Genomic DNA, 17,373 nt, shown 5'->3' with positions numbered 1-17,373 from the left:
TTTTGACATGAGTGTAAGGACTGATAAGACCAGTGGTGTTTGCATCACCAGGTATTTTGCAATTAAAACGCTTTACCTCTTTCTCATGTAGGAACGGGGCTATGGACCAAATTTACAGTGAGGTTAAATTTACAAGCACTAACAGTTCACAGAGGAGCAGATGTAAAAGGGAAAGATTCTCCTCCAAAGTATGCTTCAACACTGCCCTCTGGTGGCTCATTGTCTCACTGCATTCCTTTTTGGTTGCAGTCTTATCTTGGTAAAGCAACAAAGAGGTTGTTATTGGCAGTGAGAGCTGAGAGGAAAGGTACACCTTTAACAGGTTATGAAGCCAAAGTAGATTCACACGCAGTCAATCAAAAATTTAGTCCAAACTCATCAGAACATTCTTGTTTTTTAGACTGTGAGAGAAACCAAACCTGTGAAATCCTGCACACAAAGACACTGAGTGGCATGGAAACCATAGAAAACATCTCACTGCTGCTCTTTCTTAAAGTTCAACTAAAATGAACACACTCTTTCAATGGTTTGTTAAAATTCAGAAGGGGTCCCTCATTTATTTTTGACACTATAATTTTTTTATATTCATTTTTATACAAAACGAGACAAGTACACAACAAAGACAAGACTATAAGATAACAAACAGAACAAAAGAAAAAGATAAAACAAAATAAATTTATAAGTTTGTACATTAATTGATGAATATTATTATTACCATTATTTAACTTAAATGTTGTTTTATAAATTCCTAAAAAATTGCAATTTTGCTGTATTTAAAACAAAATCTACCAAGTCAATTCTGAATAAATAAATAAAAGAAGTCACCAGCATGACAAATACTGCAGACTAATAGAATCTTATATTGTAAAAGGAAAACATTTATTAAATATTTTTTTGATTTTTGGTGATTCTGATCAGTAAATTTCACTTCAAGATTCAACAGTAAAACACAAGCAATCATCACCTGATGTATTGTGTTTTTAAGGAACAATTGTGTAAGTATTTCCTGTACAACACAAATTACACTCTGCATTTTACTGCACAGCCAGAGATCTGAAACCAGACAGGGCGATGGAGTGACAGTTGTGTCTGCCCGTGTGCAGGTGTGTGTGGGTGTGTGAGAAAATATGCTTTGCTTTCTTTGACACCTTTCACGCATGTCAGTGCACTTACCTGTGTTCAAAATCCAGGTGCGTGAAAACAACAAATACGGAGGTTTGCACGGTTAAGTTGTAAAGCACAGTCCTTATTACCGCCGTGACCTACTTCCTGACTCAGATATCAACAGTTTTCAGCATCACTTCATGTCGACAACCATCCCCATTGCCACTGACATGTCAGCCATTTTAATTAGTCATGAAGAGTGTCTTTCCTATTTATCTCTGCACGCCTTCAATGAAGTTTGATGCCCTTAACCCCTTAGTCGACTTTACATAGACTAACATTTAAGCTATTGTAGTGGATATTGAGCTGATACATTTATGTAAATTAGGTTGTTCAACAATAAAGTTTGACAGTAACATTCTGATGTTTATCTTCCAAGAATCTTAGCAAATGTTCAATATTTCTTTATTATCACCGTTTTACAATGTTTAAAAAGTGGTAAAACTAACATATATTTATGAAGGAATGTCCAAAGGAGCACAATATACACTAAACTGTTAATAAAAGCCAGTCCACTTGGTCAGAGACAAGTCAAAGCCACTGTACAACAGCGACACCCAGTGGTTACGACTGATATACACCTACTTCAAATACAAAATCTGCATTTAAATTCACGAATGAAATTAGTAAAAAAAAAAAGATAATGTATTTAAAGGATTCACAATCTGTTCTCATAATTTATTGTCTTTTTTACAGATCTAGTGGGTTGAAGATCAGAGCTGCTGAACTCCTGAAATTGGATATTGTGCAGAAAGACAAGGAAGCAAAGTCAAACAATGTTAAAATGGAATGTGGCATTGTCAGCGTTTCACAAAACAGTACCAATACACAGTTTCTTTCTAAAATGACAACAATAATAAAAAAAACTTTTTAGCTTTTTAAAGCTTGAAGTGTAAAACTAAAGCTACATATTAAACAGTCTTTAAAGAAAAGTTTCAAACTGGTCAGGGAAGGAAACATTTAGCGTTTATGAGAAAATTCACAAATAAGGACAAAGACATCCTAAGTGGATGTTTAGTGGCCCATAAATATTTTTCCCAGCCAAAACCCAGTCAGTTTTTGTTTTGTATTTTCATGTTGCATGCTGATAAAGCATTGACAGCATTCGGGACTGAGAGACAGTGGTTGTTCATGACTTTGTCTCTTTAAGGATCAAAGGTTATTTGGGCAACATAGTAAGCAATGCCCTTACCTTTTCTCTCATTTGGATCATAGTCTCTGCCAGATACTGCAGCGTAAAGAATCATTTTTTAAAGTTCTGTTTCTGCTTTATTCTAGTTATTTTGCCTGAAAATAAACATAATAGTATTTATTGTGCAGCTAATCAGCTAAAGTAAATAATTGATTTTTATCATCCAAGCAATTAATAGAATAGTTAAATAAAATATAAAAATAAAGCGGTCAGTGATGTAAATAAAAGCATAAAATATGTTGCCTATTCTAGAAAGTATAATTTTAAAAAGGATTTGTTTCACAGCTATATTTTTTTACTTACTTTTTAAATGTTCAATTCCAAAACAATTCTTGTACAAAAAATAGTTTTTGGATGGCTAAACAATAAAAAAGAAGGGTTTATTTTATTTTATTTTATTTTTTACAAAAACTAAAGAAGAAAATAAACTGCTTCAAGAAAAATTAAATTAATTCTATCTATCTGTCCAAATTAATTCTATCGGTCCATCTATCTATCCATCTATTTATTTATTCATTTATGTGAAGATTGATTGCTTTGATTAATTTCCAATATGCCTGTTACTGCAATATATGTTAAAAGAAAATTAATCAGAGATAATTTGGTGGACCAAGCTGCTGCAAAGCTAATATGTTCAGGTAAACAACAACCTGAAAACATAAATAGGATACGTTATTAATAGTTATATCATCGTTAACAAAATATTTACTTGAGCACTGTTGATTAATTTGCTAACGTTATATTACGGAACTAGTAAATAAACCCCCAAATAAACAGAACAAAGTTTACCAAAAGTTGTTGCCAATCCATTGACCTTTCGTTGTAGTTGTTGAGCTTTCTTCTCTCGACTCCTCTGCACACATACTTCAAAGACCACAATGCATTGCGGCGACACAGTCGTTATCAGGACACATCTTCAACCTAGGGGAAAGCTTCCTCTTTAAAGGCGTTTTATTTAACCTTGTCGAGGAGGTAACCCCTTCCTTGAATTTTTTTAAGTAAAGAGTTTATTGCTTTGATAAATATTGACTTTCCGCTTTTAAATGCATTCCTTCTATCTATTACAGCTAGCTTTGAGGCTAATTTGAGCGCCCTAGTTAGAGCTATTCACTAGCTAACCTAACAGAGAGGACAACGAATCAGCAAAAGGTGGGACGATAAATTCAAGAAGAGCAGCTGACAGGAGTAACACTTATGATATGTCTCGGAGAAACACTACAAAGTAAGTAGCTAATCTGTTCGTCAAGGTTTTCCTTGTGTCAGATCGTGTTGTAGTAAGTAACAAATCATGGCTAGCTAAACTTGAATCGTAAGTTGGTGTCACACCGGGTACATGATGATGTTTAAACATTTGTTTTTAAAACGGTGGCGCTTGTTGTTTCGAGCGCTGCCAACTTTTGTCATAATACGTGGCGTTGGTTGTGTTTTAACGAGCTCGAGTGTGAAATGTTATCACGTGAGTGAGTGGCCACAACACAGGAAACAGAAGTCTTCTATTACAAAAGTCAGGTAGAAATCAGCGGCTTGAGCTCATTTTCTAGGTGTTGGTACTCGGGTGTTTTTATTTATTTATTTTTTATTGTTTTAAATAATATTTACTTTATTTATTTAAAAAAAGTTACTTCTTGTCATGGTAGCTGTTAACACAAATATGCCTAACGCTATTTGTGCTATTGTGCTTCAGACATGTGATATGGATCTAAACGGTTTTTCTGTTGGAGACTAAAAGGAGCTGGCTGGACAAAGAGTATTAAAGATGTTTTCTGGCGCAAAAAAAAAAGACATGTTGCTTAGCAACATGTCTTTTTTGGCTGTTACTTAGCAACTTGCTAAGTAACATTCATTGCTATTCCTGATTAACCCACAGACTCATCCATACCTACTGCCTGCCCCCTTTTGATAACATACGCTAAAAACCTTTTTGTTTTGCTGCTACAGAAGTAAAACTCTGTAAATGTGTATAATGTTCCCCAACAGTAGATCTAAAGTAGAAGGCTTTTTTTTTTTTTTTTACCAACACCACCTTCCTTGTATTATTATTCCTTTGAAAGCCTCCTTTTGTGTTGTTTACCAGTCTGTTCTCTCCCTATCCTGGGTGTTGCCTAGCTTTCAATGCATCCTGACCAGTTTCTGAGAAACCTGGTGTTTCACTTTTATGCAAAAGAGCTCCCACGTCTTACCTCTAAATAGATGTGACACGGCCGTGGCATGCAGCTTGATCTGCAGGCTCAAAAGAGCTTGATGCAACCATAAATTCTTTTTGGGAAGATTTTTGGACAATTTTCCATGTGTTTGGCTATCTAGGCGTCTTCAACTATAGTTGTTTTGATTGTCATCCACTAGTTGAAAAATTAATGCTGTAAAATGAGCTTTTATGAGCTCTTAATGCCTTTTTTCTTTATTGAGAAGGTATTGCTCATGGAAATTGTACATATAGGAAACATACGACAAGCATGCTTTGGTGTACCGGCAATAATGTTTGTTGGTAATGTTTGGTTATGATGATCAAATTTATTTCTTGGTTATCATCACCATTTGTAATTTCCTCATGACAGAGTCAAAATCTTCGAAAACGCACATCTGTCATTTGAAAGATGGCATTTATATATTTATTCTGTGTTTGCTTCTTTTCCCTTCAGCACATAATCCGTTGATGCAAGGGAAGATGACGGACTTCATCCCATGTTGCCCATTGAATCTCACATAACATAAAGAGATTTCAAGCATCTTCAGTGGACTATAAAGATCAACAATGAATCTTCATCAAGTCCTTACGGGGGCTGTCAACCCTGGAGACAACTGCTTCTCAGTTGGAAGTATCAACAATATGCCTTTTACGGTAAGATAGCCTAAAGACCAAATATAATTATGTTTTGATGTATTTGAAAATCATTCCCAGTGCTCTTTTAATTATGCAGTTTTTAGCCCAAATTCGAAAAACCAGTGTGGCTTTTAGGACATAGTTTATGAAGAGTGGCAGTAGTTCATTAGAAATGTATCTCAGAGTTGTGGACAGGACTACGCACTCTCCCGCTAGCTTACAGCCCCTCACACCCCCAACCTAAAATTACCAGTGTAACATAAATGGCGGGCAATATAGAAGTTATCCAGCCATATGGTTCTGAGCCAAATGCCAGTTTGGAAAATGAAAAAAAGACTTGCATAGATCTTTTTGTCTACATCTGCATGCTTTAAAAATGAGCAGAGCAGGGAATATTTTCTACATCACACCTACAAGCTTTTTCCGAGGGCATTTTTTCATCTGCTCCTGATTTACAACTATTTGAATAGAAATGCAATTTTAAGCTTAATTTTTCTGTATCATCACAAAAACGCAGCAAGAACATCTATCTATCTATGCCAAATGTTTTGTTGCCGGGGATTTTTATTTAATAAGCTGAGTGATTGTTTCTTTTCTACTCTAATGATGTCAGTAGCAAATCAAACGTGTGTTCTTTGTAGGATGTTTTTGACTCGGCATAGGGGAACTATGAGTTTCCAACTTGTGTCTTAGCTTGTTTTGGGACTTTGCACTTTGCTTTTAAAACCCAAAAAATGTAAGAAAAAAAGGTTGAAGGAGACTCGGTCATTGTGATTCACAGTCCATGTGACGACTTCCTTTCCAGAACCACAGAAATAGTCAATAAATGTAATCTTATTCTCCTGCACTCCAGAGCTGTCATGTGATGGTATGTCTGATTTACAATACTTGCTGTAGGGCAAGGTCAGGTCAAATGACCTTCTTTCTCACACACACATACCCATGCATGCAGACACACTCACAAATGCAATTTTTTTGTGTGTGGTTGTGAGTCATCTCTGCCTCTCATCACCTTCTGCTGTCTGTCTTTTTATAGGCTTATGCATCAGGCTGCGATGTGGTGATTTTGGGCAGTAATTTTGAGCGGCTGCAGATCATCCCAGGGGCCAAACATGGCAACATCCAGGTTGGATGTGTTGACTGCTCATTGCAGGGGGGGCAGGTGAGAATCAGAAGATGCTCTGCTTTTTGTAATCTTCTCAAAATGCAGACTTTCACATTTTTCTTATATCCACAATATAAAGAATGTTTAAATATCCCACCAGTCTAAAAAAAACACAAATGCACATTTTATTTAAAAATAATAATTTAGCAAAAAACCAAACTGTTACTTCATTTGTCATTCCAAATCATGGTTTAACATTTTGAGCTGATGATTTTGTCTTTTACAGCAACTTGCAAGCCTTAAAAAATATTTGTTTTCTTTCTGTTATATTACTGCAAAGTTTGTTTTCTGTCCAAATACAATAATAATATCAATATTAGTTTTTAGTTTCATTTTAGAGAAAAAATAACCCAAAAGAATTAATAAAAATTGATATTTTATTCCTTTTTTTAATACATACACACACACACACACACACACACGTATATATAAATATTTGTATATATATATTTTAATCTTAATGGGACATTTCCTGGGTAAATAAAGGTTAAATAAAAAAAAAATATATATATATATATATATATAAATTGATTGGCTGATTCTTAATCTTGAAAATCATATTCTTTTTAGTTTAATTAATGCAAAAATATTGACATGAAAAATAATTATAAAAAAGTATTCCAGTCCTTTTTGGCAAAACAAAAAAATATTTTGAAACCTTAAGATCTTGACAACAGATTAGCACAGGTAGAGCTGTGACGGTGTGGGATTTTTGATCACCTCGGTGATAAACCAGCAGGGGACAAATGAATACAATTACAACGGAGTATTCTTTATTAACAAATAACAGTAACAACTAACTGCTACCTATCTAACTAATGAACTAACTATATAGGTGTTGTAGAATGACTGTGTGTATGTGTGAATGCGCTGCGTGTGTGGAAGTAGAAGGAAGGAGCGCACACAAGTGTGTTGGGGGTGCGGTGTTGATTCTTCTGCAGTGGCCCGCTCTCTAGCTGCACGCGAGTTTCACCTGTGCTCGCTGGTAGAGACATATTCTCAGAAAATTATATATTACCCAGTAATAAACAGACTGCAGACACTTTGTCACCTTTCCGGTAGCCGTGAAGCCTGACACCCATGAAGAACGCGGGGCAGGAGGCTCCGCCTTTGTTTATAAAGACACGTAACGTTGCACTGCACAAAATAGTTCCCAAACAAAACATGTAGTGATATTCATCGAAATCTAACAGTGCGCGTTCATGTTTGGTGTACATAGTGAAGGAGAACAGTAATAACCCCCTCAACACAAAATCCTCCGGCGGGCAGCCGTGTCGCGCACTCAAGAACGCACGCAGCTTGTAATGGAAATGAATACAATGGACATTAAGAATTAGAATGCAGTAAATTTGTTGTATTTCCTCACGAGACGGAAAATTCTGTTGTAGAATGAGGATGTGTATGTGCTGCTGAAACCGCGCTTGTGTGTGTAAGTAGAGTGAGCCGCGTGCTGCGCCCGGCTCTAAGAGGTATTGAGAGCCGCGCGCAGCGCAAGAGGCGAGTGAAGGAGAACATTAACAAAAGGTTTCCCCCAGAAACCCTTAAAGTCTGAACACAGGACTAGCAGAAAAAGTAAATTATCTGCAAAGATGAATGTGTTTAATGTGTTTATTATAGTTCCAATCACACACCATATGCAGAACTTTCAACAACAACAAAAAAAACTTTAAAAAAAAAAAACTGCTGTGATGCGTTTATCGTCACACCCCTAAGCACAGGTATGTTTTATTTCATCAGTTCAGTGCAAAAGAAGTACATTCATTAGAAAATGAACTGTGTTCATTTACATTTCCAGAGTCAAGAGGGAAAGTCACAAAAAGTTGTTGCTAAAGATGCTAGATGTTCAGAGTTCTCTCTCCAAGCATAATAACTGGAAATGAGCGGAAATAAAAGGTATGGTAGACAAAGTTCATCAGAAATGGGAAGAATCATAACCTTGAGGGTTGTTGAGCAACAACCATTCAAAAACGTTTGGAGAACACAAGGATTGACTGAGCCTGAAGTCAATGCATCAAAAATCACTACACAAACATAAGTACTAGAGATGGGTTGTTGTGTTCCTCGTGTCAAGCCACTCTTGTACTAGAGACAGCATCAGAAGGGTTCTTACCGGGACAAAGGAGAAAATAATTGGACTGCTGCCTAATGGTCCAGAGTTTTCTTTTTAGATGAAAGTTCATTCTGAGTTTCATTTAGACATCAAGTCTGGAGAACGTGTGGAGAGACACAGAATCCATGTTCCTTGAAGTTCAGTGTGAATTTTTTTTCTGTCAGTAAGATTCAGGGAGCCATGTCATCTGCTGGTGTTAGTCTACTTTGTTTTTCAAAATCAACCTTCTGCCAGAAGATTCTAGAGCACTTCATGCTGACGAGCTGTTTGGAGACCCTGTTTTATTTTGCTGCAGGACTTGGCATTTGTCCACACTGCTTCAGGTTCCAAAAGCTGGTTCGGTGACCACACTGTTATTGTTCTCAGCTGTCCAGCAAAGTCACCTGAACTCAACAATCTATGGGCTGTTGTCAAGAGGAAGTTGAGAGACACCACCAAAGCCAACAATGCAGATGACCTGAAGGAATCTGTCAAAGCAACCTGAGCTTTCTTTAGGACTCTCACAGTTTTCTTTTTCTTAATGTACCTGTATTTGATGATATATGGAGATCATACCTATAAAAAGTCATTTTAGAATTAGTGGTTGACTAAACACATTTTTGCCCCACTTCCATTTTTTCTGCCCTCCTTTTCCTCCTTTGCCATTTGTTATCATACATCCTTGAGTAATTGTGGGTCATCTGCAGTTCTTTTGCATTTGAAATGCATGATATCCAATAGGTTTCGGTTATTCATAAAAGGATTTGAACGATAATTCAGATGACTTTTAGGGAAAAGAACAGTCTTTGTTGAAACTCTCCTCGCTTCTATCATGTGATGGTGGTTGTGCTCTTCTCTGCCTTCATGAGTGAGCGTTTTTTACTTCTGACCCACTTCATCTCTGGTTTGGTTTGTTGAAAGTCACTGCATTCTTTTGTCACGCTAAGACATATCCATTAATAGATATCATCAGAGGTCTTGCAAATAGTAGAGAATATCTTGAAATCCTGCACTTAGTGATATTTCTAGACAGCTTTTATCAGACATTTGTCATTTAAAAGCCAGACTTCTTTTTTTGGTTCATTACCTTAGTCTTGTTGCAGGGAACAGAAAAATGTTTTTGAGCTATAAATATTATCGCTTAAAAAATTATTATTATGTTTTGCTGGCTTTGGGTATTTGTTAGGAAACTTTGCCAATCATTGTTGATATGTGAGTCATCCAAGCTTTTTCAACGTCATCAAATTTCTTCGTACATGTCCTTTTCTCCTCAACCTAACCACTGTTATGTTTTCCTGCATGTTTACATGTCCTGCATAATTATTTACTGTTTCTTTCTTCTTTTTGTACCTTTAGATTGCAGCTTCCTATGGAAGCACTGTATGCGTCTTTGAGCCTGTACAGCCTCCAGACAGAAAAGATGCACCGCTGTCTGTAAGTAGTTCAGATCGGTTTGAAGGTCAAAGCTGCAGTCACTAAAGAGAAATTCATGCTTTGATAAGGCTGTCTACATTTTCAGAGTGGTTCTTAGATTTTTTTCTTTTTCTCAAGTCAGCTGTAGGACTGTTTCAGCTCTAACTCAAATCTGGGGAAGCAGAGTTGAGCTGCTCCTCTCTGTTAGAGAAGTAGTCGTGAAAATGTTAAGAATTTACTACGTTAGCTCTGTCTGCGGTTCTGTCCGTAATTGCAGAAGTTTCTATTCACATGACTTGTATTAAGCCATCTCTTAGTTCTTCTTAGTATGCAGATGTTGCCACTTGAACTCAACTTTTTACAAAAGGAAATGAATTATTCTATTAATAATTCCAGTTAATATCTTAGTCCTTTTTAATGTTTTCTTTTGATGTATTTTCTGTGCACAGAAGGGGAACTGCCAGTGGCAGAAAGCTGGTCAGTTTGTGTTGGAGACAATGGTACGAAACCTGGCTTGGCACCCCACAGGTACTTGAACTCACTACTTTGTCCCAAACTCACATAAGCATGTCAATGTTTACAGCAACTGTAAGTTGGTAGTTGTATTATTCTAAATAAATTTCCTTCACTACACTAGTGTTTTCACACAAATATTCACTGGTAACTGTCTTTAAAGAGTCATTGAATTGAATTTTCGTTTTTTTATTTTTTAAAGGAAAATCCCTCTTAACGGGTTCCAACAGCCTCCAGCTCTGGTCTGATGTGGACGGTGTTAAAGATGAAGTTGAAAATAGGAAAAAGAAGAATCAAATGACCATACAAGGCTCTTCCTCTGCTTGGAGGTGTATTTGGCAGAACAGGTAAGAACGGAAAAGTTCTAAATGATTGCGTTTTGCTTCTTTTAGTTCTGTTTTTTCCCCACAATTGTACTTCAAATCGGAAAAAAAGCCTTTTTCAATTATTTTTTTTTCTGTGTGAATGTTCCTGGTAAAATGATTTATTTCATTTTGATAACATTAAATGTTAGTTGCAAATTCACACTATAGTAAATATAAGATATTGATGCAAAAATCTTGACATTTTTATTCTCTGAAGGACGGCCTCTCCAGTTTGTTTTATGAAGTTCTCTCCAGATGGGGAATTCTTTGCCACTGCAGGGCAGGTAAGTGACTTAGTTCTGCTAACCGTTTCAGGATAAGGGTGTGTGTACATAACACACTTGTTTTCCAGTATAAATATAAAGTATTTAAAGGTAATTATCCAGTGCTGCAATTTAGAATGAGGGATCTGTCGTGACACCAAGTATGTTTTTCCTCCTGTCTCCTTTCTTCAGGATGATTGTTTGGTGAAGGTTTGGTACAGCACCAACAAGTGGAAGTCTGGTGTTCCCACACTCTTCACCCCCCCAGATGCCAGTGTGAGTGTGCAGGGGGATTTGGCTTTTTCCTTTGTGTACCTGGCCCATCCTCGCTCTGTCACTGGTTTCTCTTGGAGGAAGACCAGCAAATACATGCCACGGTATGAACTCTCTCAAGGATCATTTTCACAGCTGCAAAAAATGGCAGCGATCATTTTTCTCCATTTTAACACTGAAATGTAAACCTTTGCCGTTTCTGTTCATTCTGTAACAAAAACCCCTTCAGAGGTTCCTGGTAGGGTTGCACAGCACTGAAAGCTTTATTCCAGCATGACTCTTTTTCATTGCCTGATTGGATCTCTTGGTGTTAATTAAACTATAAAACCATGTTATTAAATAGCAGGTTAAATGCTGTGCTGTGCAAAAATATTATGACATGTAAATGGCCCTTAGTTGTACTTTCCTACATTTAATACAACACTGAAGGGTTTTATTAAAACATTTCCAACAGAATTATTAATGAGAGAGAAACAATATACCTTTTAGACACAATTATATCTTCTCTCATCTGCAGAGTTCTGTGTGATCTGGATTGTAGATTTGTCAGCAGTTAGATGCAAATAAAAATGACCACAGTTTATGCCTCGCAGTATACCCGACATTTTCAAATATTGTCGTTCACTTTACATTAACAACAACTAGGCGTAGGGTGACATAACTTTAAAAGACTGCTTAGAATACCTTTAATCTCTAAAAACTACTACATTTTTAATGTGTTTTTTTCTTTTGTTGATTTATACTTGAAGCAATGATCATTTAAAATCAGTGAAGAGTTCCCCTCTCCCCTGCAGCCCTCAGCATAACCTCTGCTGTGTTCTTTCCCCCCTCCTGTGTCCTTAAAGAGCTGCAGTGTGTAATGTTCTGCTCACCTGCTGCAAGGACAACGTTTGTCGGCTCTGGGCAGAGACGATGTTACCAGGCGATAGCTTCCTCTATGGTCACTTCAACAGCCCCGTTTCTGGTTATGATGGGGAAACCGTCAAATGTGCTGACCGCCCCGAAAAAAACAACTTCAATGGGAAGACACAAGGAATCACCTCACAAGAAGTAAGTGCTGTTCTTGCAGAAAAAGGGGAATCTTATCTGTTATCGGTTATCTCACATTTGTACTTTTTGTAGTAAAGTTGTCTTCTTAAGTTTAGCCCCCAGAAGTACTATCTTTGTTTATCCTTTCATCACAGAAGTAGAGCTTTTTTTTACCCTTTGGCTTAGATTACTTTTACTCGATCTGACGAGGGAGTTTAGAAGAATTCAATTGAGCTGAGACTTTGAACCGCAGTACCATTTTTGTCATATGCTGTAAAAGTCCAGACAGGCTTTAAATCCCAGCTCTGATGAAAATAGTAGTTTTGGTGTTTTTACCATGTTGTTGTGGCATTTTAGTAATTATGGAGAGCATGTATAAAGAAAATTAAGCTTAAAATTTTGTTTTTGAGTGTTTCATGGATTAGATCTTTGTTTGCCTCGTACAAGCTGGCACCTGGCTAAAAACTGTATGGCTGGATATCTCCATTATTGCTCAATATTTTTGCTGCACCAGTAATGTTAGGTTGGGGGTGTGAGGGGTTGTAAGCTAGCAGGAGAGCGTGTAAACAGAGCAGCTCTCTGTTATGGGTGATGGGAAGAGTGGCGGGGTTGCTACTTGCCAACGGTCCCAACTACAACTCAGAGGTGAATTTCTATTGAATTACTGCCACTTTGCAGAAACTGGACTGGAAAATGACACCGTTTCTTGGTTTAGGATAAAAGCGGCATAATCATGATCAAAGGACCACTAAGAATGCTTTTGAAAATAAATCAAAAGTTGATCATAGTGGGTCTTTATTATATGAATGTTAAAGGAATTTCGCATTTGACTTGTGCCCCTTTTTCTACACCCATTTAAAACTATGTACAAGTTTAGTAAAACATGGCCAAATTGTCTCAAGCACAGTTTGTATCCAACCATAATTAAAAATTTAAGCTTTGATTAAAAAAACAAACATTAAAATTCAAAACTGCAGCTGCTGAAACTTTGAAATGTTGGGTGATTTAAAAAATTTGCTACATTGTAGTCTGGAGATTTTTAGCACCGTTACGCTTGTTTGCAATTTTGTTGTTTTAATGACAATGACAAATAAATGAATCTTAAAACTTGTTTTAGCAATTTTATCACTCTTTTCTAATTGTAAATTTTTGATTTTTATGACTGGTGCACCTTTTAGTAGTTATAAATTAATTAGTTGTAATTTATGGCTTTTAATGACTAAATGATGGACTTTTTTATTAGTTGACAGGTGACAATGACAAATTATAAAAAAAGTATGTATGTATCTATGTTTATCAAAAGATAAAGGTACACTAATAAAACTCTTGTGTGATGTTTAGTTCATGCAGGGTAACTTGCTGTTCAGAGATTAGGCACGCTCAAAGTATTGAAAACTTGTGACCTGTACTAATCATCCTGAACAACCAACTATAGTGGTACAATGACTTCATCTTAAAATGATTTATTGTTCCTCTCATGCATGACTGTGAACATAGAGTACTGTATTGTTAATCACTACCTCTGCAAATGTGGAAATGAATTGAACATATTTCCCCACAGTTTAATTTTCAAGAATCGTGGCATTCCGGCTCCTATCGGGATATCCCTGTTCCCTCCCTGACTGGCTGCCTGCCAAACCACCAGAGCCAACACTTTACCCACAAGACGAGCAGCAATGAAATGCCTCATGCTAACGCTCTCTGCCACTTCCACATTGCTGCCAGCATCAACCCTGCAACAGGTCAGACTCCAGCAGTTGTTTCTCTATTGATCCTACTCCCCAGCATCTTGTTTAGCTACCATTTGGATCATCTTTGAGCTGCAGGATCACAAGTTCTTCTCAAGAGAGGAAATGAATAGAACACAGTACATTATATAAACATTATTCACGCTGTGGTTTAATAAAATCTTATTCATGTCAGAGGGCTTCACCTCTGCTCTTCTTTACTGCAGAAAGTAAATTTCATGTTTTTTCCCCCCGGTTGCTTTGTGTAAAGTTGTATTTGCAACGTACCAATGAACTTTTGTGCTCAGAGCTGCTCGGATAACTGTTGGCATTTTGTTTTCTTGTTTTTTTTTTGTCACAGCTTAAGTTGACCTGAAGCAGGGCAAAGTTTTGTAGACATTTTCTGCCTTTAGGCTGAACATTTCTAGTACAGTTGCATTTTAGTGCAGACAGCTTTTGTTTTAGTTTTACATTTCTGTTTCTCAGTGTAATTGTGTGTTTTTGTTCTTGTCGTTTTTAAAAATGTTTATTCACACAGCTTTTCAAATCTTTTGTAGACATTCCTTTACTGCCCTCCATATCCTCTCTGGGTGCTGTGAATGATGAGGAGCCAGGCGGTCTCTTTACTGTCCACTGGCTCAATAACAAGGAGCTTCATTTCACTTTATCCATGGAGGTCTTCCTGCAGCAGCTCAGAAGCACTTTGGATGAGGAAAACGAATGCTCAAATGAAGGTACAGGAGAAACCTTCGGTTCATCTTTTTCAAACATCATGCTACTTAAAATGACGTTCCCAGCTGTGTTGTTAAACAAACTTACTATAAAAAGTTGACTTAAACATGTTTTGTTGTCTCTATGCTTGCATAATTTTCCAGAACCTGAAGATGAAGATACCTATGATGAAGAAGACAACCATAGCAGTCCAAACGACCCCAAAGGGGATGAAGGTGTGGAGCTTCCTGTAGCAGCTTTGGAGCACCAAGTGAACGTTTTGTTGGAGGAGTGGAATAAAGGGGCGGACATGCTGTTCAGTATACATCCCATGGATGGCTCATTGTTAGTCTGGCACGTGGACTGGTTAGATGAATACCAACCAGGGATGTTCAGGCAAACTCAGGTAAACAACCTATAATGCTCTTTTAAAAAGCATGTGATCTCAGTTATCTGATGTGCTTAGATTTTGTTGATTGTTACTTCTTTATATATAAATAAGACAATTTACTAGTTTTGATTAAGATTCATCTTAGTTTGAATGCAAGTCAGATAGATTTTTCTGTTACTGAGGTTTTTTTTGTGTTACGGTTCTGTATTATTTAAAGACTCACTGATGTGAAAATTGTGTTTTTAGTGTTTTTGACATACTTTTGTGACATTTTTCTGATGATGGAAGACATAAAGAGAAAATTGGTCTCCATTAGTCTCAGCAACGGCGAGGAGAAGAGGGGCGGGGTTGCTCCGCGCCTACAGTCTCACTCGCAACACAGAGGCGAATTTCAATTGTACCTCTGCAGAAACTATGTCCTACAAAATGACACAGGTTTTTGATTTTGGCTAAAAAGGGCATAATCATAAATAAAAAACCACTGGAAGCACTTTTAAAATGGCTCACAAGATGATTAGAGTTGGTCTTTAAATAATTTGCACATCAAATGTAACTGTTAATATCTTGAGTATAAAGTAAAATAAATGAGAAGTGTCTTACATTTTATAATTTTGGAGTATACTAATATCTCTGTTTCCTTCTTAGGTGTCATTTGTGTCTCGTATCCCTGTAGCATTTCCTACAGGTGATGCCATCTCCCTGAGTCACAGTGTGGTTATGTATGCCTGCAACAAAAACGTGGATTTGGCGATCCAGCACGGAAGACAGCGACCGCCGGGTACCTTATTATCCCAAACAAAGTCTACTCTGATAAGCTACGGATGCCAAGTAAAAGCTGCAAGCAACAATAGTCTTCGATTGAGTATTTTCACCCCCAATGTCCTCATGATCTCCAAACATGATGATGGCTCTCTGAATCAGTGGGCTGTCAGCTTTGCAGAAGACTCTGCTTTCTCCACTGTGCTCAGTGTCTCCCACAAATCCCGCTACTGTGGTCACCGTTTCCACCTCAACGAGCTGGCCTGTCACTCCTTACTCCCACTCCTCCTCACCACTTCACACCACAATGCCTTGAGGACACCAGAGGCAGAGAGCATCCTGACTCCTGCCGAGGGGCATCGGATTAGTGTTTCCCATTCCACGTCTCTGAATTGTGGGTCTCGACCCAGTCGAGTGTCCCTTGGTGGGGTTTCTCAGGATCCTAACGCAATCTACAGCGAACTGATTTTATGGAGAGTGGACCCTGTCGGCCCACTGTCTCTGTCAGGCGGGGTTTCAGAGCTCGCTAGAATAAATTCTCTTCATGCATCAGCGTTCGCTAATGTAGCCTGGCTGCCCACACTCATTCCCAGCAGCTGCCTTGGTGAGAAATGTTAATATTGTTGTTCTTTTTATTTAAATGTCTGCCCATCATAAACTCCAGCTTTTTTTATTTTGTTAAACTGTATTTTTGCACTTTGCAAACGGTATTTCTTTTTTCTGAACACTTAAAGTGTCCTAATCTGTTTTATCCTGATTAACTTTCAGAGAAATGATTCTTCATGGAAGCCACTGATTTCTAATTTTAGATTTTTGTTTAACTTTTCAGCTGAAGTGTTTCAGATTTGTTGAGTGTGTCAGAAGTCATTAGTTGTACTAAGCTGTATTACATTTTTTATCTCCTCTCTGCAGGTGTGTATTGTAACTCACCCAGTGCCTGCTTTGTGGCGAGTGATGGTCAGTCTCTACGACTGTATCAAGCTGTCATTGAAGCGAAGAAACTCCTGAGCGAGCTCTCCAATCCGGAGATTTCTGTGAGTCACATAGTGTACTAACCAAACGCTTAAGAAGGAGTGTGGTGGAACCAAAAGTTGTTTTGAGAGCCAAAGTATTTCTTAAAATGTTCTTTATCTGGAAGTATGTGATGTAGTTTGCCGTCTGAACATTAAATCACGGGCTCTTATTTTGTAGTTTGATTGACGAAGGATCACTTTCATTAAAAAGTGGTCCCTCGCTGTAACTTTTCATGGTCTCGCTGTTTCGCAGTTTTTTTTAAGTGCAATTTTGTATGTTTTTACACACTTGTGTTCTGGGTCCCGATTGGCTGGTGAACTTGTCAGTCAATCTCCTCCATGCTGTGCCTTCTGTACAGTATGCATTCAGTTTGCAAACTTTACAAAAATCTTTGATAGTAAAAAGATTGTTGATTTTATTGTATAATTCTAGGCTTAATTTTCTACAAAAGTTTAAAAAAGTTAATGTTCATCTAAGAAAAGAG

General features: G+C 37.3%; 1 protein-coding gene across 2 annotated transcripts in view; it reads left to right on the top strand.

Annotated features, from left to right (window-relative positions):
• Nucleotides 1-3,213: 3,213 nt before the first annotated feature.
• The window catches only part of dmxl1 (Dmx like 1), a 55,653-nt gene continuing 41,493 nt past the window's right edge, over nucleotides 3,214-17,373 (top strand). For both annotated transcript variants that reach the window (XM_011478945.4, XM_011478944.4), the window contains exons 1-15: nucleotides 3,214-3,328; nucleotides 3,424-3,578; nucleotides 4,996-5,195; nucleotides 6,214-6,339; nucleotides 9,788-9,865; nucleotides 10,294-10,372; nucleotides 10,560-10,704; nucleotides 10,940-11,006; nucleotides 11,178-11,362; nucleotides 12,104-12,308; nucleotides 13,849-14,029; nucleotides 14,572-14,748; nucleotides 14,890-15,131; nucleotides 15,762-16,479; nucleotides 16,788-16,909. In XM_011478945.4, the coding sequence (XP_011477247.1) occupies nucleotides 5,109-5,195; nucleotides 6,214-6,339; nucleotides 9,788-9,865; nucleotides 10,294-10,372; nucleotides 10,560-10,704; nucleotides 10,940-11,006; nucleotides 11,178-11,362; nucleotides 12,104-12,308; nucleotides 13,849-14,029; nucleotides 14,572-14,748; nucleotides 14,890-15,131; nucleotides 15,762-16,479; nucleotides 16,788-16,909 (2,412 nt within the window). In that variant the 5' untranslated portion in view covers nucleotides 3,214-3,328; nucleotides 3,424-3,578; nucleotides 4,996-5,108. The remainder of the gene's footprint in view (nucleotides 3,329-3,423; nucleotides 3,579-4,995; nucleotides 5,196-6,213; nucleotides 6,340-9,787; nucleotides 9,866-10,293; nucleotides 10,373-10,559; nucleotides 10,705-10,939; nucleotides 11,007-11,177; nucleotides 11,363-12,103; nucleotides 12,309-13,848; nucleotides 14,030-14,571; nucleotides 14,749-14,889; nucleotides 15,132-15,761; nucleotides 16,480-16,787; nucleotides 16,910-17,373) is intronic.

Source organism: Oryzias latipes, chromosome 9, assembly GCF_053564925.1.
Source record: "Oryzias latipes strain Hd-rR chromosome 9, Olatipes_Hd-rR_3.1".
In the NCBI taxonomy this organism is placed as follows: domain Eukaryota; kingdom Metazoa; phylum Chordata; class Actinopteri; order Beloniformes; family Adrianichthyidae; genus Oryzias; species Oryzias latipes.
The sequence above is the reverse complement of the archived record's forward strand: the minus strand, read 5'-3'. Positions and strand labels throughout refer to the sequence as shown.